The 25,317-nt window shown below is 44.2% G+C and overlaps 1 protein-coding gene across 3 annotated transcripts in view; it reads right to left on the bottom strand.

Annotated features, from left to right (window-relative positions):
• The window catches only part of CLTCL1 (clathrin heavy chain like 1), a 63,859-nt gene that overhangs the window by 37,975 nt on the left and 567 nt on the right, over window positions 1-25,317 (bottom strand). For 2 of the 3 annotated variants that reach the window (XM_070951316.1, XM_070951319.1), the window contains exons 1-8: window positions 23,021-23,153; window positions 15,559-15,766; window positions 6,922-7,190; window positions 5,028-5,189; window positions 4,642-4,755; window positions 3,605-3,778; window positions 1,996-2,193; window positions 637-837 (exon numbers count right to left, since the gene is read on the bottom strand). In XM_070951316.1, coding sequence (XP_070807417.1) covers window positions 637-837; window positions 1,996-2,193; window positions 3,605-3,778; window positions 4,642-4,755; window positions 5,028-5,189; window positions 6,922-7,190; window positions 15,559-15,766; window positions 23,021-23,062 — 1,368 coding nt within the window. In that variant the 5' untranslated portion in view covers window positions 23,063-23,153. Of the gene's footprint in view, window positions 1-636; window positions 838-1,995; window positions 2,194-3,604; window positions 3,779-4,641; window positions 4,756-5,027; window positions 5,190-6,921; window positions 7,191-15,558; window positions 15,767-23,020; window positions 23,154-25,317 lie in introns of those variants that run through there. The other variant, XM_070951318.1, reaches the window with a different exon arrangement.

Below are 25,317 nucleotides of genomic sequence, written 5' to 3'. Positions count from 1 at the left end.
ACAGATGGGGGCAACTGAATCAGTATTTACTGACACCGTGCCAGCCTCCGAAAATACTTTCACACCCCAGCCATGTCCAAACTACCACAACTGTTGCCGTTGGCATCAGAGGGCTGTTGGCATTTCAGGGGCCAACTCTGCTGCCCAAGGAAAGGATGCTCGCTACTGTTAGCTGGACGACTGTGCCAACAGCATCTAAAACAGGACACACAAACATGCACGCACACACACACACAGTGTGGTGGGATGTAGTAAGGAGGATGGGGGGGGGGTTTCCCAGAAGGCAAAGAGAGTTTGGAATGTCTGGTGCGCAGGAAGAGGGCAAGGTCGAGCCCTCCCTAGCAATTCACGGAATTTATCTATAGGTATGGCAGATAATCATCTATCTATTTACCTAATCTATCATCTATCTTGTCATATTTATGTAGGGTTTATGTAGAGACCCTTTGAGAGCTGTACGCAACGAAATTTCACTTTAATGCATGCTGATTAGTGTACATTCCAAGTGACAATAAAGTTATTCTAAGTCTAAGGAGAACTTCACCGCATGTCGTGGTTAGGCCTAATGACGCATCCTCGCTTGTGGCTTTACTGATATTGTAGTACCGCACTAACGAATGGCGATGGGAGGCTCACCTTGTCTTCTTTCAGCCATTTCTCAAGCAGCTGCTTGCGGCCTTGCTGAAGGACGGGACGGCAGAGTTCCAGAGATTCAAATTTGTTGAGCTGCCCTTGGTCAAGGAGGATACCGAAGTACTGCAGTAAGGGCGATGCTTGCCCGGGTTGAGCCGGGACACTCTGAAACTTCCGGATGGTGTCGCTGGTGCGCAGGATGCCCTGAATGTCAGGACCAGAGGGTTAAATGTCATTTATGGATTGTTCCCAGGGAGGAAAAAAAACAAGAGCAATTCAACCAGTGGTGAAATCCTACCAGTTCGCACCGGTTCAGGCGAACCGGTAGTAGAAAAAAAAAATGCTACCAGTTCGTCTGAACTGGTATTTCCAACAATCAGCTGTGCCGCGCGATTTAGATTCGCTACAAAGCAGGAAATCCTGCTTTCTAGCAAATCTAAATCATGCGGCATAGCTGTTACCCCCCCCCTCGCTATTCTACTTACCTTAAGCCTCCTTTTTCCGTGCAAAGCGCTCATTTGGTGTACACTCCGTATGCATGCAGGTGCAGTGTGCATTTAGCGCACACCGCGCATGCACAGGCAGCAAACCGGTGGCAAACCGCGGAGGATTTCATCACTGAATTCAACCACCCATTTTAGAATATAGGTAGCTCTCGACATATGACCACAACTGAGCTTGAAATTTCTGTGGCTACGTGAAAACATTTGTTAAGTTGAGTTTTGACCCATTTTTACGACTTTTCTTGCCACAGTCGTTGAGTCGCTGCAGCTGGTAAATTAGTACCATGGCTGTTAAGTGAATCTGGTTTCCCCATTGAGTTTGCTCGTCAGAAGGTCGCAAAAGGGGATCGCGTGACACGCGCCCCCCCGGGACAGCATGCGACTGTCATAAATATGAGGTCAGTTGCCAAGCGTCTATATTTCGATCCCGTGACCAGAGGGATGCTGCAACGGTTGTAAGTGTGAAAAACGGTCATAACTCACTTTTGTCAACACCATGTTAGCTTTAAACGGTCACTAAATGAACTGTTGTAAGTCGAGGACTACTTGTACCTAGGGGAAAGGCCCAATAACCATGTCACACGGTTCACTAACCCATACATCGTGATTCAGAGAACACACTAGTTTTGGCCCGTTCATCGTACAAACCACACAAGCCAGATTATTATCATCATCACTTTTTTTTTCAGTGAAGTTATAATTTTGAATGGTCACTATATGAGCGGTTGTTAAGTTGAGGACTACCTGGTACCAAAAGCAGCAAGAGGGTAGAATTAAGTCAATCCACTCGCAGGAATCAAACGGGTGTTTTAGTTGATAAATATTCTGAACTATTAAGGTATCTTCCAAAATGGTTTACCTTAGGTGCAGATGCTGCCACTTTAGCCGCCTCCGCATAGCTTCCCTGTGCAAAAAGGGTATTAAATTTTCTGGCAAAGAGTTCTTCCGCCCCGGCTAAGTTGCTTCGGGTAGCCATTCGCAAACCCAGGTCCGGATTCTGCAGGACGTTGGTGGCATAGTTTACAATATTGTCTTCTTCCACGCAAACTGACAGGACCTATCGAGAGAGAGAGAGAGAGAGAGAGAGAGAGAGAGAGAGAGAGAGAGAGAGAGAGAGAGAGCAGGTGATGAAACGTGACTGCTGCAGCCAAAATGAGAAAATATCCAGAATTATAACGCTTCCAAAAAATCCGGCTAGATAGATAGATGAGGACCCAGATTGTTGGGGGCAATAGGATGACTCTATGAACCGCTTAGAGAGGACTGTAAAGCGGTATAAAGTGCTATTTCTATCTATCTATCTATCTATCTATCTATCTATCTATCTATCTATCTATCTCATCTGTTTATCCATCTATCACAGTGGTTCTCAACCTGTGGGTCGGGACCCCTTTGGGGGTCGAACGACCCTTTCACAGGGGTCGCCTAAGACCATTGGAAAACACATATTTTCAATGGTCTTAGAAATAATTTGATGATTGGGGGTCACCACCACACGAGGAACTGTATTAAAGGGTCGCGGCATTAGGAAGGTTGAGACCCACTGATCTATCATCTATCTATCTATCATCTGTCTATCTATCCATCTACCTACTTACCTATCTACCTACCCACCTGCCCACCTACCGTGTTTCCCCCAAAATAAGACATCCCCTGATAATAAGGCCAATCGGGCTTTTGAGCGTATGGCAATAAGGCCAAGCGCTTATTTCAGGGTTCAAAAAAATATAAGACAAGGTCTTATTTTCGGGGAAACACGGTATCTATCTATCTATCTATCTATCTATCTATCTATCATCTATCTATCTATCTTTCTCAAATATATCTATATCTCTATCTATCTATCTATCTATCTTTCTCAAATATATCTATATCTGTATATCTCTATCTATCTATCTATCTATCTATCATCTATCTATCATCTATATCTATCTATCTATCATCTATCTATCATCTATCTATCTATCTATCTATCTATCTATCTATCTATCTATCGCTATCCATCTATCCATCCATCTATCTATCTATCTATCTATCTATCTATCTATCTATCCATCCATCCATCCATCCATCCATCCATCCATCCATCCTTCTATCTGTATCAGCTTTCTCTCTCTCTCAGCTACTATCCATCCATCCATCCATCCATCCATCCTCCATCCCTCTCTCTCTCTCTCTCTCTCTCTCTCTCTCTCTCTCTCTCTCTCTCTCTCTCTCTCCACCCACCCACCCACCCATCCACATTCCCTACCTACCTACCGACTCCGGGCAGCTTACAAGGGTAAAAGCCCATTACAAGGAAAAAAAGGCAATAACATGGCACCACACCCTACCAACCATTATCAAATGAACCATTTAAAGGGCTTCAGCCCCCACAGAGAAAGCCGCCCTTCTTCTGGGTCCCGCTCGACGGACCCTCCTTAGGAGAGGAGACCCATACATTTCTAACCTTCCGGCAACCCTCTTACCTGTCCTTTTTTATTCACCCCAATAATCCCAGAGGTAGGTTCGTGAGGCGATGTTACGAATATCGTTTCGGCGCTGATTCGGTTCATGTAGATGCAGACCCCGGATTCCAAATCGTACATGTGTATGTAGCCGTATTTTGTGATCAGGTAGATCACGCCGTGCTTTGTTCCAATCTGTGAAGCGGAGTAATCAAGGTTAATCAGAATAGAGCCGGAAGGAAGGGACCTTGGAGGTCTTCTGCTCCAGCCCTCTGCTCAAGCAGGAGAACCTATACAATCTCAGACAAGTGACTGTCCAGTCTCTTCTTAAAAATGAAGTGTTGTTAAATCAAGGCAAACTACGGCCTACTGAAGTCATTAATCCAGCCCATGCGGGACCATCAGCCTGCCCTGCCCACATCGTCCCACCTACCCGCCGGCCCCATCTGCGTTCTGGAGGCCAAGGAGGTCAAAAATGGGACACACGGAGGCCCGTTTTTGGCCTCCCCAGCCTCCAGAGAGAGAGAGGGAGGGATGGACACACACACACAAACAGAAGTCCCCCCACCCCAAGGCAGCCACATCCCTTCACTAACCTGCTTTCCACCCCTAGGAGCATAACAAATTAAAGTTTAATTTGTGTGTATTGTTTAATGCAGAAGTCTCCAACCTTGGCAACTTTAAGACTTGTGGACTTCAACTCCCAGAGTTGAATTGTGGGAGTTGAATTCTCCCAGAATTCTGGGAGTTGAAGTCCACAAGCTGGCTGAGGAACTCTGGGAGTTGAAGTCCACAAGCCTTAAAGTTGGCAAGGTTGGAGATCTCTGGTTTAATGGACTGCTAAATTGGCCATGCCCACCCAGTCACATGACCACCTAGTCACACCCAGCCAGCCAGTCCAGCGCCCTCCCCCCTCAACAGTCCTAGGGACCGTGAATTGCCCCCCCTCCCCGTTTAAAAAGTTTGAGGACTCCTGAGTCAAGGATTACCTGCATACCTGCCCAGGGGAGTTATAAAGGGCTGGAGAGGATGTAGACCTGCTTCTTCAATTTGTTTACCTGCATTGCAACTGGGAAATCCGTCTGGGCTTCCGGTGGGAAAAAGACGTCCACCGCTTTTTTGACGAAGGGCTGGTTTCCCGCAGCGGGCTGACCCACTTCGATGATATGAAGCTGAAAAGGAACCAGTTACAGGAACAGAGTTGGAAGGGACCTTGGAGGTCATCTAGTCCAACCCCCTGCTCGCCCAGGAGATCTGTACTAGGGATTCGAACCGCCGAAATGCCGACCTTTCTGATCGACAAGCTCAGTGGTCTTAGCCACTGAGAAAGGACAGTCCGCCGTTTGGCTCGCAAACAGGAAAGCTGAGTGACAACTTGAGGAGGTGGGAAGGGGGGGTGGGGGCTAAATTTACTCCAAGACTCAGCTTCTTCTCCTTTCGTTACCTTGCCTCCTGCGGGGCTGCGGACGGCGAAGCAGAAGAGGGTGGACGGTTTGGCGTTTCCTTCGACTTTGAATTCGGCAAAGGCCGCCGCGTGGCCCTCGATGGGCTGGGAGACTTTGCGATCCACGGAATACAGCTGCATGGCGCCCACCACGCGGTTTTGCTAAAAACAAAGCCAGAAGCGTTTGCGACGCAGCGTTCCAAAACTCCATAAAGGGTCTCTAATCAATGCATCCCACGCCCTTCCCCGCCTCAAGAGAATTCCTGCCACGAATTGAGCAGAGCTCAATTCTGTTCAATTGATAGCGATAGCCCTGAAGACTTATATACCGCTTCACAGTGCTTTTACAGCCCTCTCTAAGCGGTTTACAGTGTCAGCCTCTGGCCCCCAACAATCTGGGTCCTCGTTTTCCCCGCCTCGGAAGGATGAGTCAATCTTGAGCCGGTGGGAAGCGAACTGCTGGCAGTCAGTAGAAAGAACCGTGGCGACGCAGTGGTTAGAATGCAGTACTGCAGGCTAATTCTGTTGACTGCCAGCTGCCAGCAGTTCAATTCTCACCGTCTTAAGATTGACTCATCCTTCCATCCTTCCGAGGTGGGTAAAATGAGGACCCAGATTGTTGGAGGCAAGAGGCTGACTCTTTAAACCGCTTAGAGAGGGCTGTAAAGGCACTGTGAAGCGATATATAAGTCTAAGTGTCAGGTTTCAGTGTCGTCTCAAAATAAATTGCATTTCCAAACAAATAGTCTTTGATGAAATCTTTCATTTATTAAGCACGACAATCTGTCCCCGATCATATCATAGCCAACACTGACTTCCTGACCCCAAACCTTCCCTTTCCGTTCCCCAATTCTCTGCGTCTCATTGCCCTCATCTTCCAAATCACTCTCCCCATATCTACTACTTCAGCTCCCAGGAATGTCCCCCCTCCCATCTCATCTCCTAGGGGATATTATCTTCAGGAAAATAAGTAGGTGAAGAGTCAAGCGTCCTCTTGCCAGCTGCCCCCTCTTCTCAGCACTGGAACGAATGTAGTTTGGAGTGCTGACACTAAGGGCTACTGCTATTAGCCTGCAGTACTGTATTTTAACCTCTGGGACCCCACTGCTCATGCGCCTTGACCCTCCTTCAATTATTCAAAATGAATTATTTCATTTTGTTCAATGAAAGTGCTTCAATTATTAATGTATTATTAAACCAATCAGCGTGTGGTTAAGGCATGAAGCTGGAAACCGGGGGACTAAGTTCTAGTATTGCTTTACAGGCATGAAAACTATCTGGGTGTCTGAATTCTAGTGCCGTTTTAGGGACGAAAGCCAGCTGAGCGATTTTGGGCCAATTAGCACGAGTTGCTAATTGTGAATTCTAGTCCCGCCTTAGGCATGAAAACCAGCTGGGTGATTTTGAGTCAATCACCAGGAGACTGTGAATTCTAGTCCCACCTTAGGTATGAAAGCTAACTGGATGACTTTGGGGCCAGCCCCTCTCTCTCAGCCCGACCTACTTCACAGGGTCGTTGTTGTGGGGGGAAAACAGGAGGAGGGAGGAGTATCATGCATGTTCACCCCCTTGAGTTACTTATAGAGTAATAAAGATGGGATAAAAACTGAATTTTTTATTGGCAAAGTGTGATTGGACACACAAGGAATTGGTCTTTGGTGCATACGCTCTCAGTGTACATAAAAGAACAGATACGTTCACCAAGAATCATAAGGTACAACACTTAATGATAGTCGTAGGGTACAAATAAGCAATCAGGAAACAATATAAATCGTAAGGATACAAGCAACAAAGTTACAGTCATACAGTCGTAAGTGGAAGGAGATGGGTGATGGGAATGATGAGAAGATGAAAAATCTAATAAATAAAACAAAATTCCAGAGGTTTTCCCTACCTGGGCAGAGATGCCAATTAAGAGTAACCATTTCTGATTCTCATCCGTCCGGTAGTTGATGATTTGGCAGCCCGCAAGACTGGCATGTCGGTCAAACATCTTTTGGGGCAAAGAATCTCCTTCCATGCTCCAGTGATAGACGGCCGTCTCCGTCACTAAAGCCACGGTGTTGACCGAGATCCACTTCCAGAAAATGACTTCTTCGGCCATGGTGTGCGCTTTCATTTTACTTTTCATCTCTATGTTAAAGATCTGGAGGGTTTTCCCCGCTGGTTGGTCAAGACAGAAAGACAAAAAAGAAGAAGAAGAAGAATCACAGATCTCCCAAATATCCCACCCAGATTTAATTCTCCTGCATAGGAGTGGTGCGGTGGCCTAGAGGTGGAGCTCTCGCCTCACAATCAGGAGGCTGTGAGTTCGATCCTAGGTAGAGGCAGATCTTTCTCTCTCTGGACACAATGAGAATCTATCAGCTGAACAAAACTCCGCCCTGGCGACAGGAAAGGCATCCGGCCAGTAAAACGCTCTTGCTAGCTCCATTCAGTTGCCCAGACTCCACCCCGCAAGGGATTATGAGATCGTTAAAAGAGGAGGAGGAGGATGATTTAATTCTCTGCACCTTGGCCCTCTTTGTCCCATCTAAAGAAGGTTAAGACTGCTCAACATCTTGACCACAGATGCAGGGAAAATGGAATACCGAGAAAAAGGAAGTCAACTCACTTCAGACAGCAGCTTAAAATAAAGTTGGACGCTCTTTCTGTACAGGCTGAAATGGGATTGATTCATCTTAACCATCTCAAGCTACTCAAGTGTGCAGAGCTCACGCGATCCAAAGCATGAATTGGGACGACCAACTCTTTATCTAACAGGGGAAGTACTTCAACCCCAAGATCATCTCTGTTGGTGGACTTCAGATTCACCCCACTTGTATTTTGGAGCTTGATTGCTTCAATACTGATCCTTAAGCAGATATATTTCAGAGCTCAAAGAGGGAAAGTCAAGGATAGCTGATTAGGAGGAAATATATAAACAATCATCTCCAAATATCCAATCCAATATTTTTGAGGGGCTGTCACAGGGACGGGTGGGACAAGAACTAACAGGTGAAAGATGATCAGAAGAGAGATCCAATTTAGAATTAAGGAGAACATTTCCTGGCGGTGAGAACAATCCATCAGTGGAATGGCTTGCCTTCGAGAAGTTCTGAGTGCTCCATCACTGGAGGCTTTTAAGAAGAGACTGGCCCACTATTTGTCTGAAATGATATAGGGCTTCCCACCTGAGTAGGGGGTTGTACTAGAAGACCTCCAAGGCCCCTTCCAACTCTGTTATTATTCTGTAACCTGGTGAAGGGACCTACTTCCCAACTTTCAAAATAAAGAGCTTTAGGTAAAAGTAAAGGTTTCCCTCGCACATATGTGCTAGTCGTTCCCGACTCTAGGGGGCGGTGCTCATCTCCATTTCAAAGCCGAAGAGCCAGCGCTGTCCGAAGATGTCTCCGTGGTCACGTGGCCGGCATGACTCAACGCCAAAGGCGCACGGAAACGCTGTCCCCTTCCCACCAAAGGTGGTCCCTATTTTTCTACTTGCATTTTTTACCTGCTTTCGAACTGCAAGGTTGGCAGAAGCTGGGACAAGGAACGGGAGCTCACCCCATTACGCGGCACTAGGGATTCGAACCGCTGAACTGCCGACCTTGAGATCGACAAGCTAGCGTCTTAGCCACTGAGCCACCGCGTTCCTTAAAGAGCTTTAGGGTAACAAAAAAGATTTTGGATTGTGCGGAAATGAATAGATTAACTTTAAGAATAAAAGATAAAGAGGAATCGGTGTATTTCAAGACATGGGAAAGATTCTATGTATGGATAGAAAAGAAATATGAATAAAAGTTGATAGATAAATGATATAGATAATAAAACGTTAAATGAAGGATAAGACAAAAAAGAAACTCAGATGACACCAGAGTAAATGGAAAAGGGGGAGAGGGGAAGAAAGAAGATTATAAATATAAATGTACAATTATGAAATGATAGATTGGGTAAAATGGGAAAGAAATTGAAAATAACGTATATATTATTAGAAAATTGGAGTTGCTCAGATACCAAATAAGTGAAATATTGCACAACAAAGGAGAAGGAGAGGGAGAGAGGAGGAGAGGGAGAGGGAGAGAGAGGAATGGAAGGGGAAGGAGAGGAAGAAAGGATAGGGGACAAGAGCAGGAGAGGTGAGAAAAAAGAGGGGAGGAGTGGGGGAGAGGAAGGGGAAGTAGGAGAGGAGAGGAGGAGGAAGAAAGTAGAAGAAGAGAGGAGGCAGGGGAAAGAAGAAGGAGAAGAAGGTTTGTTGTGAAAAGAGGGAAAAGAAAGGGTAAAAGAGCAACCCCAAATGTGATTAAAATGTCTTATTTTTATGCTTTCGTTAGAAAAAAATATATACATATATGATCAGTTATGGATAAGAGAATGTACATTTACAATATGTGTATGAGAAATAAAAATAAAAAACTTTTTTCAAAAAAAAAAAGAAAGAAAAAGAAGAGAGCTTTAGGGAAAGACGATAGGCCTCTTTAAGTGACCAACTCTCCCCTTTTCACAAAGCCTTATGGGGAATGAACACTAAGGGGAAAAATATTTTTGTAACGTATCAGTGGCTTAAAACAGATTTCTTCCGATAACGTTAAAAGTGCCTCTTTCCACCTCGGGTTTTTTTTTTTTCCCCCCCCTTCCATTTCTCTCTAGTTGCAAACGCCCCAAATGGAAAGCATTTATTAAGCAACGTCCATCAATTGTCTGAAAAGCATTTATTAATTAGCCATCAGTTCTGCAAACCGGCGGCTGCAAGGTGGAAGGAACTACAGCACACCAACTGGTTGAGTTGAGCTGGAAGGTTACGAGCAATTGTTTTCATCCTTCGGCTTCATTTAAAAAAAAAAAAAAATTAGCTTCAGGCCTCTGTGGTCTTTTCACGCAGACCCTGCTTGAGTCTGTGGCGCCCCGAGAATGAAGTGCGCGAATGATGTTTGCTTCATTGGCCGGTGTTGCATGACCAGGGAATTTTTTTCTAAGGGAAAACCGCTTTGCGGTGTAAAATGTTGCTTCCATAAGAAAAAGGGGATCCCACAGGAAAATATTCTCCATGCTATGAGCTCTCTCTGCTTCTTGTTGGTTTTCTCTCCGTTAAGATTGCAAAGCAATGGGAAGGACTAGGACAACCAGAGAAAGAAGCAGGGAAGAGCAGGGATTGGGGGGCAAATTGTTTTAACGCCTTGGGGGGGGGAAACAAAAGGCCTCGTGAAAAGCGATTCCCCAAGGCCTTAAGGAAGCCGTTGATGAGCGCATTTCAAATCCCCATCCATTTCTGCACTGGGTAATTGACAAGATGCAGCCAGGATGGAAAAATGGCCTCTTGTAAAGCTTAACGGGGCTTTCTTTAAAAAGAGAAAAAAAATAATAATAGAAGAAGGTGCAACTCCAAGCTTGGAAGGTTTTATTCAGGAGAGAAGGTTCTAAGAAGGAAACCCTACCTGATGATCAATTGGGAGGGACGGGGGGACCTCTGGATAGATGGATGGATGATAGCTGAGAGAAAGAGAGAGTTGATGGATAGCTGATACAGATAGGATAGTTGGATGGATGGATGGAGATAGTGAGAAACATAAAAAGATATAGATAGATTAGATAGATATAGATAGATGATAGATAGATAGATAGATGATAGATAGATGATAGAGATAGATAGATAGATAGATAGATAGATAGATAGATAGATAGATAGATGATAAATAGATAGATGGATAGATGGATAGTTTCCATGAAAATAAGACCCTTATATTTTTTTGAACCCCAAAATCAGTGCTTGGCCTTATTTTCAGGGAGGTCTTATTATTTTAGGGGGCATGGAGCCAGACGGGGATCCTCTTGCCGTCTTACCTGATTTCCAGCTCTGTCTCCCTAACCCTTGCCAGAGGAAATGGTGGGGACCGGCTGTGCATGCAGTTAAATATTTTCAGAGGAGGCCTTATTTTCGGGGAAACACGGGAGAGAGAGAGAGAGAGGAAGAGAGAGAGAGAGAGAGAGAGAGAGGGAGTTAATGTGGGTGGAGAGAGAGGAAGGGAGGGGGGATAGAGAGAGAGATGGATGGATGGATGGATGGATGATAGCTGAGAGAGAGCGCGCTGATGGATAGCCAATAGAAGTATAGTTGGATGGATGGATGGAGATATAAAGATAAAAAGATAGATAGATAGATAGATAGATAGATAGATAGATAGATAGATAGACAGACAGACAAACAGACAGACAGGTTAGGTAGATAGATATAGATGATAGACAGACAGACAAGATAGGTAGATATAGATGACAGACAGACAGACAGACAGACAGGGTAGGTAGGTAGATATAGATGATAGATAGACAGAGACAGGGTAGGTAAGTAGATATAGATGATAGAAAGACAGACAGACAGACAGACAGACAGACATAGATAGATAGATAGTTAGTTAGTTGGTAGGTAGGTAGATAGATGGTAGGTAGTAGGTAGGTAGGTAGATGGTAGGCAGGTAGGTAGGTAGGTAGATGGTAGGCAGGCAGGCAGGTAGGTAGGTAGGTAGATAGATAGATGATAGGTAGTAGGTAGGTAGGTAAATAGATAGATAGATGGTAGGTAGGTTGATAGATAGCTAGATAGCTAGATAGCTAGATAATGTATGTGGGTGGGTGGAGAGGGAGAGAGGGAGGGAGGGAGGGATGGCTAGTATTGGCTGTGCGGAAGAAATAGCAGGCAGAGGCCGAGATACCCTGGAATAGAAGCGACCGCATTTGTATCAATCACCTGTTCAACTTTTGGAGTAGAGATCGGGAGACCCCTCCCCACAGGCAAGGCAGCCCTAAGATTTGATGAAGTCAAGGACCCGAGTGCGCCAACAGAATTTAAGGGTCAGCAAAGCGGGGCAATTCTATCCAGCCTTTCGGCAAGGCCCCTTTCCCAGAAGATTGTTGTTGTTAAAAGTGGCATCAAGGAAGCTTAACCACAATAAGATTCCCGCCTCTGACCAGGATTAATCTAAAGCTGTGAGTAACACAAATTGAACGATACGGCTTATCTTGGGCAGGCAGGCAGGCATCTGTCCTCTATTCAGGTGAACTAAAAATAAAAAAACAAAAGAAAACAAAACACCGACACAAACATGTACAAGTCTGAATAGGCGGGTCACATCCAAGAGGGGGGGGGGGTGTGGGGGGGGGTAGGAGGTGAGGGGGGCAAGAAAAGCTCTGAACACTTTACATCTGTGCGACAAAGAGAGCACGAAAACGGTGGCTTCGGCATTCCCATGCTGAGTGTATGGAAATAGCTGGTGTGAAGTGCTGCATTTCCCCCGTTTCTGCTTTAACGCGGAGGCGCATTTGTTTACGAGACGGTACGTACGCCCGGAAAGTGCTGCTCGGGTGACGGCACAACGTAGAGGGACATAAATACGAGGAGGAGAACGCTCCGATCGATCGCTGGGAAACGCCACATGCAGTCGTCCGGCAATCGGTACCCTCTTACCGCCGTTCAGAAGAAGCCGTTACGTTTCTGAAAGGCTGGCGTCGTTACGTTCGTGGTTTGTACGCAGAATAAACAAGTTTCGAGCAAAACATGAGAGGCGGGCTAACCCCCGTCTCTACCAACCAAGGAACGTCTGCAGTTCATTATTTTAGAACAGACCTCGATTCGTGGGTCTCTCGGACTTTTAATGGTTTGGGACAAACCACAATTCTATGGCTACTGAGAAGCTATCATACCTATTTCCCAGGGCTTCGTATAATTTAAGAAAAGAGGCAAAAAAACCCTGAGAGGATATGATAGTACTTATAAGTCAGGGGTCTCCAAACTGGGCGATTTTAAAGACTTGTGGACTTGAACTCCCAGAATTCCTCCGTCAGCCCTAACCCCGTGTTGGCTGGGGAATTCTGGGAGTTCAAGTCCACAAGTCTTAAAAAGTTGCCAAGGTGGGAGGCTCCTGCTTTAAGTGATCGTAGCGGGAGCCACAAGACAACACTTACGTTTCTCCGCTTAAGTTACTTCTGGGTACCTACAAACTAATCCATGTTAGTGCGAGCTGCGTTTCAGGTTGTCAATCACGTGTTAGCTTTCCTGGTCAATGCATCGATTCGCAGGGGGCCAAGATAATTGGGATTAAAGCACGGTAAGAGCCGCGGCGAGCTGCCAGCAGTTCCGATTCTGAGCGGCTCAAGGTTGACTCAGCCTTCCCATCCTTCCGAGGTGGGTAAAATGAGGACCCAGATTGTTGGGGGCAAGAGGCTGACTCTGAAAACCGCTTAGAGAGAGCTGCAAAGCACTACGAAGCGGTATATAAGTCTAAGGGCTATTGCTATGATGAATGCCGACTCTTTGATTACTGCTGTGTATTGACACTTTACCTACACCCCCACAAAATTTTTAGCAAGCTGGCAAACAATTGCCCACGCCTACACAGCTCAGGCTCATAAATTTCCAATATAATTGATTTATCTATACGATCATGGACCCCTGCGAGTTTTGTCATGACTTGCCGGGACCAAAAACCACATTTAGAATCAAGTAGATGACTAGCACACAAGACAGCATGCTAGCTAGCAAAGGTCTCTCATAAAAGTATTTGTGTTCCTTGCTATTCATTAACTGTACGACGATGGGATGGATTTGCTCAAGAACCATTCCTTGGTACAGTTATAACCAGCAAGTCGTGAAGCGGTCTATGACAAAGGAAGACAACAATTTCCCCCCCCCCGCGCCCCCAAATTCAAGCCATCGCATCTGGATCCCAATTAATTCCACGGAGCGGAATTCTCCATTGAGAGGCCCAATTGCTTATATATATATATATAGTGTTTTTTTTCCAGATTTCAGTACTTTTTATGAGATTAGACCATTCCATACTGTTAAAAACATAAAAGTTTGCCAGGATAAAATGAACTCACCGTCTGTATTAAGACAAGAATGCAGGAAGAAAAGTACACAGTCAGTTGACAGGGAAATTATTATAAATCTAAAGTGTTTGTGTGCCTATCTGCGGAGGGGCATTTTAATGTGCTGATCGGGTAGCCTTTGGATTACAGGTTACTGTGCGAATCAAATCTGAGCTCCCATAGAAATATCACTTTTATTTGCTACAGCTAGAACTGTTGTATAATCTAAGCTTTTTTTAAAAAAAACAAACAAACAAATCTTAGATTTGTCCAACTACATCATCACTGCTGCCGAGGAAGTTTAAGCTATAGAAGTGGTTCTTGACCGGACAAAACTTTCTGGAAACTTGGAAAAGGGCAGTATCTGAAATTCTGGGTGGTCTGGAATATCTATTTTCTAATCTTAAAGATTAATTTTTAATCATTTCCTTTGGAAAGCTATTTTGAGTAGACTGTCACAATCCTTTCCTCGCAATTCAAATTCCATGACTGCCATTTTCGGTCTCACAATTTACTGTCAACAATTAACAGGCTAAGTTTCATTGAAAAAAAAAAATCTCTATGTGTATATGTTTTTTTTTTCCTAAGCAATTTTTAAAAATGTCTTGTTTGCTGTCGTTCCGTTTTTATTTTTTTTTTCTTTTCCTTTTTTTTTTCTTTTGGGAGTTTGTACAGGTAGTCCTCGACTTACAACCCCTTCGTTTAGTGACCGTTTGAAGTTACAACGGCCCTAAAAAAAGGGACTTAGGATCACACTTATGACTGTTGCAGCATCCCAATGGTCATGTGATCAAAAATTGAGACCTTTGGAAAAATTAGGATGATTATGTTGAGATAAAACAGTAATGAAGATGATTTGCTGTGAGTGATAGTTAAGATATTGTTTATGATAATAGTAATGATTTATATTTTTAAGATACATTCATCTAAACAAAAAGAAAAGATAATGAAATGATATTGAGTTAGGATTTAAAGATTTAAGTAATGGGTTTTTGGATAATGGTATTATAAAATAGATAGAATTTAGGGAAACTATTGTGTAAAACATTTAAGTTGTGTTATTTGGAAATTAAGATGTGAGGTGAAATAATAGAAAGGTAATTGTTTTGAGCGAGTTATTGTGAGTGGGGTTTTTTTCCTCTCTCTGTTTTATTTTTTTTATTACTTTTATAAAATGATGATTAGTGGAGATGAGTCGTTGTTAAAGATGAATTTGTGATTGTACCGATTTATGACCGGATCAATGCTTCGTTCTAAAAAGATGTATTTTATGTTTATGTTTTGTTTTTTTTAAAAAAAAAAACGTTTTACCAAAAAAAAAAAAAAAATTGAGACCCTTGGCAACTGAGTCGCATTTATGACAGCTGCAGTGTCCCAGGGTCATATGATTCGGAGCAAAATCAACGGGGAAGCCAGATTCACTTAACAGCCGTGTGACTCATTTAACAGCTGCAGTGAGATTCGCGTAACAATGAATCTCACTTAACATTTTGCTTAGCAACAAGAATTGTGGTCGTAAGCTGAGGACTACCTGTACAAACTCCCAAAAAAATGAAGGCGAATAAATAACGCGGTGAATAAAATATATATATATAAAAATTATTTATTTATTTAAATTCGCAATTAAAAAAACCCGAACAGGGGAAAGTTTCTTCTTCCCTCTCGGGTGAAAACAAGCCGGCCGACTTACCTTTCAGAGCGATGACCTTGGAGGCAGGATTCATAATGGCACTTTCCGCCGAGATGGGACGCCGGATAGGTGTCGTTGGATCGCTCAGGTCGACAATGACCACCTGCGCTTGCTCCCCGACTTTCTCTCGGATGCAGATGAATTTGTCCGATTCCATCGTTAATGTGCTGAACCCGATGTTGGCTGGGTTAATTCCAAGATTCTGGAGCTAAAAACAACAAGAAGAAGAGACATTTCAAGGAGATATTGGACTAAGATACACACGTGGTTGGAAAAAATGACAAAGAGGCATACTGATTTGAAACCAGAGATATTTTGATTAGGGATCTTACCAGAGACTTATAATAAAGAATTGCAATACTTAATTGCAATTGAATCTTTTAACAGCGGCTAGAATTGTATTTGCTAAAAACTGGAAAGGAGAAAAGATACCTATTGATGAAGAAATTATTAACAAAATGATGGAATGTGCTGAAATGAGTAAGCTGACTTTTGAAATAAAGAACAGGAAGATAAACAATATTATCTGATATGGGATTTATTCTATCAATGGATGGACAATAAACTTTGGAAATAATTATGAAATAAGTGGAAGCTGACATAAAGAGCCTTGGTAGTACAGGGGTTTAAGGCACCCTGTTATTAAGCTGGTTATTAAGACCAGCTGCCTGCAATTACTGCAGGGTTCGAATCTCACCAGGCTCAAGGTTGACTCAGCCTTCCATCCTTTCTAAGGTAGGTGAAATGAGGACCCAGATTGTGGGGGCAATAAGCTGACTTTGTATAAATATACAAAAGGATGAAGGCTATTGCTTAACGCATTGTAAGCCGCCCTGAGTCTCCGGAGAAGGGCGGCATATAAATCAAATTAAAAAAAAAAAAAATTAAGTGAAATAATTTTTATGGAAATGAGCTTGGGATGTTTAGTGATAATTTGAAGAGAGGAGGAGCACAAAAGAACGTCACCGATCGATATACTGTCAGTAATTGTATGGAATGATAATGTTTTTGTGTTTTGTGTTTGTTTTAAAATAAAAAAAAGTTGATTCAAAAAAAAAGAGAGACATTTCGTTAGAATTCTTCTTCCGCTGTCCATTCATTTCTTGACTTGGTATTTTTTTGGGCGGGAGAAAAAGAAAACAGCCCTCCGAGCTAATGCACAGGGAATTTCAAACTCGATGTCCGCCAGATGTGAATTCCAAACCAGGGGAAAAAAAATAATAAGCTAGGTGGGAATTGTGGAGATTTCAGTGGTGATGTTCCAGGGAGGTACCGAATTCAGAAAGAATGAATGCCTTGCACAAAATCCTTCAAGAATTCAATTCTTTCTACAATGTTCGGTGTCAGCAGATATACCAGAAAGAAAAAAAAACTCGGCTCCCTCATGCAGAGTTCTTGGGAACTACTTGGACCCGTGTATTTTTATTATTTATTTATTTTATTATTTCTAATAATTTCTAATTATTTAAATAATTATTTAAAATAATTTCTATTATTTTTATAACTAACTCAAGGCGGCAGACATATGCAACACACAGCTTCCTCATCCTATTTTCCCAACAACTGCCTTGTGAGGTGGGGTTGGGTTCAGACAGAGCGACTGGCCCCAAGTTACCCAGCCGGCTTTCATGCCTAAAGTGGGACTAGAATTCACTGTCTCCTGGGGATTGGCCCAAAGTCACCCAGCTGGCTTTCATGTCTAAAGTGGGACTAGAATTCACCGTCTCCTGGGGATTGGCCCAGTCACCCAGCTGGCTTTCATGCCTAAAGTGGGACTAGAATTCACCATCTCCTGGTCATTGGCCCAAAGTCACCCAGCTGGCTTTCATGCCTAAAGTGGGACTAGAATTCACCATCTCCTGGTCATTGGCCCAAAGTCACCCAGCTGGCTTTCATGCCTAAAGTGGGACTAGAATTCACCGTCTCCTGGTCATTGGCCCAAAGTCACCCAGCTGGCTTTCATGCCTAAAGTGGGACTAGAATTCACCGTCTCCTGGTCATTGGCTCAAAGTCACCCAGCTGGCTTTCATGCCTAAAGTGGGACTAGAATTCACCGTCTCCTGGTCATTGGCTCAAAGTCATCCAACTAGCTAAGCTGGGATTTGAACTCATGGTCTCCTTTTTAGGCTGGCGCCTTAACCACTAGATCAAACTGGCTCTTTCTTGGCAGTGACTTCTTGTATGAAGGTCTTTCAATGTCCCAATCTAGTCTACAGCCTCCTATTCTAGTCTAATCCAGTCCTACCTACCCTCAGTTAAAAAAAAAAAAAAGGAAATCATGGATGGTTAAGTGCTCTGTAAACACCCAATGATTTACCAAAAGCATTTAGAGTACAAATGAAGGGACACGTAGTGTTTGAAAAGTTGTGAATTAGCCGTTAAAAGATTTGTACGGGACCTGAATGCAGTAAAGTGCAGAACGGAACTATCTAAACATCAAAACCATCATCAAAATAGCACAACAAAGAATGTTCTTTCTGCGCCAACTCAGGAAGCTCAAACTGCCCAAGGAGCCGCTGATCCAGTTCTACCGAGGAATTATCGAGTCTGTCATCTGCACCTCCATAACTGTCTGGTTTGGTTCTGCAACCCAACAAGACAGACACAGACTTCAGAGGATCATTAGAACGGCAGAAAAAACCATGGCTACCAACCTGCCTTCCATGGAGGACCTGTGTACTGCACGAGTCAAAAAGATCTACAGACCCCTCGCATCCTGGACATAAATTGTTTCAACTCCTACCCTCAAAACGATGCTATAGAGCATTGCACACCAGAACAACTAGACACAAGGAAAGTTTTTTTCCCCGAATGCCATCACTCTGCTAAACAAATAATGTCCCACAACACTGTCAAACTAACTACTAAGACTGTATTACTATTCTCATCATCCTTACTAGTGCCTATCTCTTCCCACTTATGGCTATATCCATGTTGCTTGTACCTTTAAAACTTATATTGTTTTTACTTGTTTCCTAGTATGATTTGATAGCTTATTAGTAACCTTGACTATCACTAAATGTTGTATCTTTTTATTCTTGATGAATGTATTTTATTCTCCTTATGTACACTGAGCGCATATACACCTAAGACCAATTCCTGGTGTGTCCAATCACACTTGGCCAATAAAGAATTTTATTTTATTCTACCCTACTCCTATTCTATTCTACCCTACTCCTATTCTATTCTATTCTATTCTACCCTACTCCTACTCTACTCTATTCTACCATACTCCTATTCTATTCTATTCTACCCTACTCCTATTCTATTCTATTCTATTCTATTCTATTCTATTCTATTCTATTCTATTATTCTATTCTATTCTATTCTATTCTATTCTATTCTAATTCTAATTCTAATTCTATTCTATTCTACTCTACTCTACTCTACTCTACTCTACTCTACTCTACTCTACCCTACTCTACTCCTATTCTATTCTATTCTATTCTATTCTATTCTATTCTATTCTATTCTATTCTATTCTATTCTATTCTACCCTACCCTACCCTACCCTACCCTACCCTACCCTATTCTATTCTCAGGGAAGAAAAAAATGACAGGCTAAGTTTCCAAAACTGTACATTCATCTATCTTGCCCTCTTAGTATTAAACAGTTTTATGTCCATTTCATGGAGGCTGCTTAATAATTTTGCCTGGTAATCTATTTGTAAGTAACTGTCAATTGCTAAGAAGAGAGAAAAGGCAAAATAATAATAGTAATAATAAAGATCGAATTATGGAACATCAAGCAAACAAGGAATTCTTACTACAGTTAATTGTCATGTTTCTGTAATATTCAGTTATAACAGTATTTAATTTTTTTGCGTAGACAAGCTTGTTCACTACAAGCAGGAAACTCTTCTCAGAAGTCCCTTTTAGGCGGTTAACATTGCATAAAAAACATTAGGAAAATGACAGCATCTAGAAAGAATTCCAAATTCCTCCCTACAGAAGACACAACAGAGATCGCAAGCATGAAATGTCTTGAGCATTCAAATGCCAAATGCTACCATTAAACAGATCCTTGGAATTGTCCGCTACAAACGTCTACACAATTTTGACGTTCTCGATTCCAAGCGGGTCGAAAATTCTCAACGCGTCTTCTTTTTCACATCTGAAATTTTGAAGGGAGTGGTTCTAAATCGGCAGCTCTGTCTCGAAAGACCGAAAACCGAAGATTGCTCAGCCAACCTCCCCCAATCTAATACTCGTCTTGCTCAAGGCAGTTTTCCTCTAGTTAAGACCATTTATTTCAATATTCTACTATCTAACTAAGAGGGGAAAAAAGCTCAAGCAATCCCCTGGGAAACTGGCTAAGAGGAGTTTTCGTGTATTCATTATCCTTATCACAGAAGTATAAATACCTGGATATCATTGCCTTCTTCAGTCTGAGGCCTTATCGCAATTTTCCCTTTGAAATTTTCTTCTCACAGATTTTTTTTATAACGCACCTGTTGTAGCATCTAGTAAAATAAAACAATATTCCCCCTCCAAGTTTTTGTTTAATCGTAACAGAAGTTCCGTTCTGCACTTTTCTGCATTCCACGTCTGTCTTGCAACACAATTAGGTTAAAAGGAAGAAAAATAGAAATCCTGCGAAGGAAAAATAGAAATCCTGCAAAGACTCATAAGACTTCGAGTATAGGAAGTCCTTGACTTACGGGCCATTCAAAGTTACAACGGCACTGGGGGAAAAAGCGACTTATCGTTTTTTGCACTTCTAACTGTTGTGATATCTTTACGGTCATGTGATCAAAACTCCGATGCTTGGAAACTGGCACGTATTTATGACTGTTTGCAAACCTTCCTAGCTGGCAATTCAGTGGGTTTGATTAAATATTATTTGATTAATAACCGAGTGACTGTGGGATAACTGTAATTAAAACTTGCCACCGTTCTTTAACAAAAATAATTACTTTGGATTCGTGCTTTCATCCCAAAAGACGGTTATGTTCCACAATCCATTAGAATTTTAGACTGGAAAGAAACCCAGTTCAGGGCAACATTTCTAGAATTCTGGTTTATGCTTTCAAGCCAGCTGAAATCTAGAACTTTCAATTTGGGAATTCCCCATGTGCGAGTTGAGCAGCTATATAAATTTGCAAGGCAAACAATAAACAAACAAGCAATCTGAATTCAGGCTGCGATGCAAAGCCTACGTAAGGTGAACCTGGTGGGACCGACTTGCAAATCGACGTGTTTTAGACTCACGACGAAAAAAGTAGAGTTTTTTTTTGGGGGGGGGGGTCGTGCATCACACCTTACAATTTCACGTTTAAAAGGTTTAAAATAAATATGCTGCTTCTCAACCAGAAGCAATCCCCACCCCCCCCCCCACCCCCCGTGCCTGGACACCCCCCCTCCACACACACACCACACACCTAGTAGTAGCCTGACTAGGTGGCTCAGTGGCTAAGACAGTTCGGCGGTTCGAATCCCTAGTAAAGGTCTCCTGCCTGAGCAGGGGGTTGGACTAGATGACCTCCAAAGGTCCCTTCCAACTCTGTTACTGTTACATCTGCCAATGCTAACATCTCATTAAAGGTAAAGGTTCCCCTCGCACATATGTACTAGTCGTTCCCGACTCTAGGGGGCAGTTGCTCATCTCCGTTTCAAAGCCGAAGAGCCAGCGCTGTCCGAAGACGTCTCCGTGGTCATGTGGCCAGCATGACTCAACGCCAAAGGCGCACGGAACGCTGTTCCCTTCCCACCAAAGGTGGTCCCTATTTTTCTACTTGCATTTTTTTTTAACGTGCTTTCAAACTGCTAGGTTGGCAGAAGCTGGGACAAGTCACGGGAGCTCACCCCATTACGCGGCGCTAGGGATTCGAACCGCCGAACTGCCGATCTTTCGATCGACAAGCTCAGCGTCTTAGCCACTGAGCCACGGACCCCTTAATCCTGGCTGAAATAAAACATGGCCCAGCGTTGAGCAGAAAAATATCCTAAACTTGAGGTGAAGGAGGGCAGGGTGTGTGTGTTTTGTGTGTGTGTGTGTGTGTGAGTGTGTGTTTGTGTGTGTGTGTGTGTGTAGTTGGAAATGGATGGACTCAGTGGCCAAGGGAGGGGCAGGCTGAAAGTCATTGGGAAATCCACTTCCGGTGCCCTCATTCATTTCAGCAATTTTTTTTTTTTAACTCCTGCCACAAACTCTCTCTCTCTCTTTTTTTTTCTTTCTCCTTCCCCCTTTCCTTTCTTTTCCTTTCCTTTGCCAACCCAGGTTGCTTTCCTCTTCTGCTGGCTCTCCTGCCTTCTTTGACACTAAATGGGGAGACGAGATCCCCCCCCCACTTCCCCATCTAGGAGGAGAGGGGGGGTGTCTCTTTACAATCTGCCCCCCCCCCGCACTCCTCCGCTAAAGTCCTACATTCTACCCTGCAAAGAGAGGAGCACCAAGGAAGGAGGTTTTTGGGGAGGGGGGTGTCAGGTTGGGGGGGAGGGGGACTGAACTGGGCAGTGGCTGTTCTTGCAGGTCTGTGGGGTGGAATAGAGGTTGGGGGGGGCTGGCTCGAAAGTCCCGGGAGATGAAGCTCCTGCACTATACCTAACCCCCCCCCCCATTTTGTAGATTTAGAAAAACAGGATGGGGGGGCATGCAGGCTGAACCCCTCCCAGCTCCTCTCTCTCTCTCTCTCTCTCTCCCCCCCACCTCTTTCTCCTCCCCCCCTCCCTCCCTCATTCTTGGTGGTGTAGTAATGCAGGCCAGAGCTGTTGTCCTCCCTCCCCCATCCAAAAAAAAAAGAGAGGGAGGGGAAGAGGAAGGAAGGAAGGAAGGAGGGAAGGAAGGAGGGAGGGAGGGAATCCAGTGACTCTGCACAAATCTCTACAATCCAAACTAAAGGGGGAAAACCCCCCCACCCCACCCCCAAAAAAGCACCATCTCAAGTCAGCAGGCTTTCTTCCCTCCTCCCCCCCTCCCAACTCCCCTCCCCCACTCACTCCACCTCCCCTCCCCATAAGTCATAAAAAATTTAAAAAGGTGCCCAAATCCTTCTTTTCTCCCCCCCCTAAATAAATAAATAAATAAATAAAGGGGTTTTTTTTGCATGAATGTAAAAGGATTCCCACCCCCCTTCTTTAAGCAAGACAAAAAGAGGTGGGGGAGACTCCCCCAAAAGGGAGGGGGTGTCCCCCCCCAAAAAGGAGTGCCCTCCCTTCAAATTCAAGAAGGGGGGGCTTCCCTCTCTTTTGCATCACCCCAATACAGACCCCCCCTTTTGCAAGGAGAGGGGGATCATCAGCCCCCACCCCCACGAAGACCCCCCCCCAAAGAGGGGAGGGGTCTCTCCAGCCCCCTCCCCACCCTTACTAGGCCTCAGCCCCCTCCCCAACTTTCCCCCAAAGGAGAGGGGGGGAGCTTGGAGGGAGGGGAAAGAAAAAGGAAGCCCCCCCTCCTCCCCGTCCCTTCTCACAAACCCCCCCTCAGCCCCCCCCAAAGCCGCCCCCAGCCCCAAATCCTCACCTGAAAATGCTCCTGGAATCTTATGGGGAGGATTTGAGCCATGGTGGTGGGCGAAGGGGACCCCCGAGGCTGAGAAGCGGGAAGAGTGGGGGGGGGACCCCCGAGAGAAACCGGGTTGGTGGGGGGGGGGAATGTCCGGGAACGGCCGCCCCACACGCGTGCCCGGCAGCGAGGGGTGGGGAGCCGCTCTCCGGCGGGGACGGTACTGCGCAGGCGCGGAGGTCTCGCTCTCTCTCTTTCCCCCCCCTCCTTTTTCAAGACTTCGGCCCCCGTGCCGGGAGAAGATCCCTCCGCGCCGGCCTGAAGGCCTATTTACCCACCCCTCTCTTCCCGCGAGAAGCAGAAGGGGTCCTCCGAAGGAAGAAATAGTCCCTGAGCCAGCCGGGTTTTTTTTTTTTTTTTTTTGGCGCCGACTCTCTCTCTCTCTCTCTCTCTCTCTCTCTCTGAAGGGGAGGGGAGGGGAGGGGGGGAGATGGGGAAGGGGCAAAGGTCACTCTGGTGGGAGGGGGAGAGGAGGGGAAGGGGGTCCTTGGGAAAATGGGTGAGGGGCGGGCTTGTCTTACATCCCCCCCACCCCACCCCTTGCCAATTGCTGACATCCTATGAGTCAGGATGATGCTGAAGTCCAAGGTTTTGCTATATTTTTTCTTTTTTTCTTTCTTTCTTTCATTCATTCATTCTTTTTCTCTTTCTTTCTTTCCTTTTTTCTTTCTTTCTTTTTCTTTCTTTTTCTTTCATTTTCTTTCTTTCTTTTTCTTTCTTTTTCTTTCTTTTTTTCTTTCTTTCATTCATTCTTTTTCTTTCTTTCTTTCCTTTTTTTTCTTTCTTTCTTTTTCTTTCTTTTTCTTTCTTTTTTTCTTTCATTTTCTTTATTTCTTTTTCTTTCCTTTTCTTTCTTTCTTTCTTTTTTCTTTCTTTCATTCATTCTTTTTCTCTTTCTTTCCTTTTTTTCTCTTTCTTTTTCTTTCTTTTTTTCTTTCTTTTTCTTTCTTTCTTCCTTTTTCTTTCCTTTTCTTTCTTTTTTTCTTTCTTTCTCTTTCTTTCTTTCCTTTCTTTTTCTTTCTTTCTTTCCTTCCTTCCCTCCCTCCCTTTCCTTTTTTTCCCCCTTTCTTCCTTCTTGTTTCTTCTTCTTCTCTAAGGAGAGTCTCTAAAAGCTCTTTAATTTTGCTTTACGTTTCTATTTCAATCGTAAGATATTTTACTCTCGGAAGTATTTCATGAAATGGAACAGCGCAACCATCCTGTGTCTATTTAAGACAGCAGAGCCTTGGTGGCGCAGCAGGTTAAAATGCTGTTAAGGAACACCAAGCTGCCTGCAATTACTGCGAGTTCGAATCTCACCAGGCTCAAAGTTGACTCAGCCTTCCATCCTTTTTGAGGTAGGTAAAATGAGGACCCGGATTGTGGGGGCAATAAGCTGACTTTGTATATAAAAAAAGAACATTGCTTGGGGAGGGGGGCGAAAGCCCTACTAAGGAGGTATATACAAAAGTATGAAGGCTATTGCTTAACGCATTGTAAGACGCCCTGAGTCTCCGGAGAGGAGCGGCATATGAACCAATAAATAAATAAATAAATATTTCCGCACCACCTCTCATTCCATCTTCCCCTTTCCTTCCCTTCCCTTCTCTTTCTTCTTCTTCCTCCTCCTCCTCTTCTTCTTCTCCTTCTCCTCCTCCTCCTCCTCCCATCAAGCATTCCACCTGGGCAGGTTGGTGCCCAGTCACCTAATCTCTTTATTATCTCAATTGCAAAAGGACAGGTGGCTGGACCCCTTCCTAGTGTTTTTATGTCCCAAAGATGCTTCCCCCCCTTTTTTTTTCAGTGCTTCTCAAGCTATTTTACTCTCAGAAGTATTCATGAAATGAACATGAATTTCAGCTCCACCTCTCATTCCATCTTCCCCCTCCCTTCCCCCTCCTTCCTCCCTCCTCTTCTTCTCCTCCTCCTCTTTTCTTCTTCTTCTTCTTCTTCTTCTTCTTCTTCTTCTTCTTCTTCTTCTTCTTCTTCTTCTTCTTCTTCTTCTCCTCCTCCTCCTCCTCCTCCTCCTCTCTTCTTCTTCTTCTCTTCCTCTCCTCCTCCTCCTCCTCCTCCTCCTCCTCCTCCTCCTCCTCCTCCTCCTCCTCCTCCTCCTCCTCACTCCTCCTCCTCTCCTCTCTTCTTCTTCTTCTTCTTCTTCTTCTTCTTCTTCTTCTTCTTCTTCTTCTTCTCCTCCTCCTCCTCCTCCTCCTCCTCCTCCTCCTCCTCCCACCAAGCATTCCACCTGGGCAGGTTGATGCCCAATAGTCACCTAATCT

The sequence above is a fragment of the Pituophis catenifer genome, unplaced genomic scaffold (assembly GCF_029215685.1).
Source record: "Pituophis catenifer annectens isolate HBS135680 unplaced genomic scaffold, rPitCat1.0.hap2 SCAF_10, whole genome shotgun sequence".
NCBI lineage: Eukaryota > Metazoa > Chordata > Lepidosauria > Squamata > Colubridae > Pituophis > Pituophis catenifer.
The sequence above is the reverse complement of the archived record's forward strand: the minus strand, read 5'-3'. Positions and strand labels throughout refer to the sequence as shown.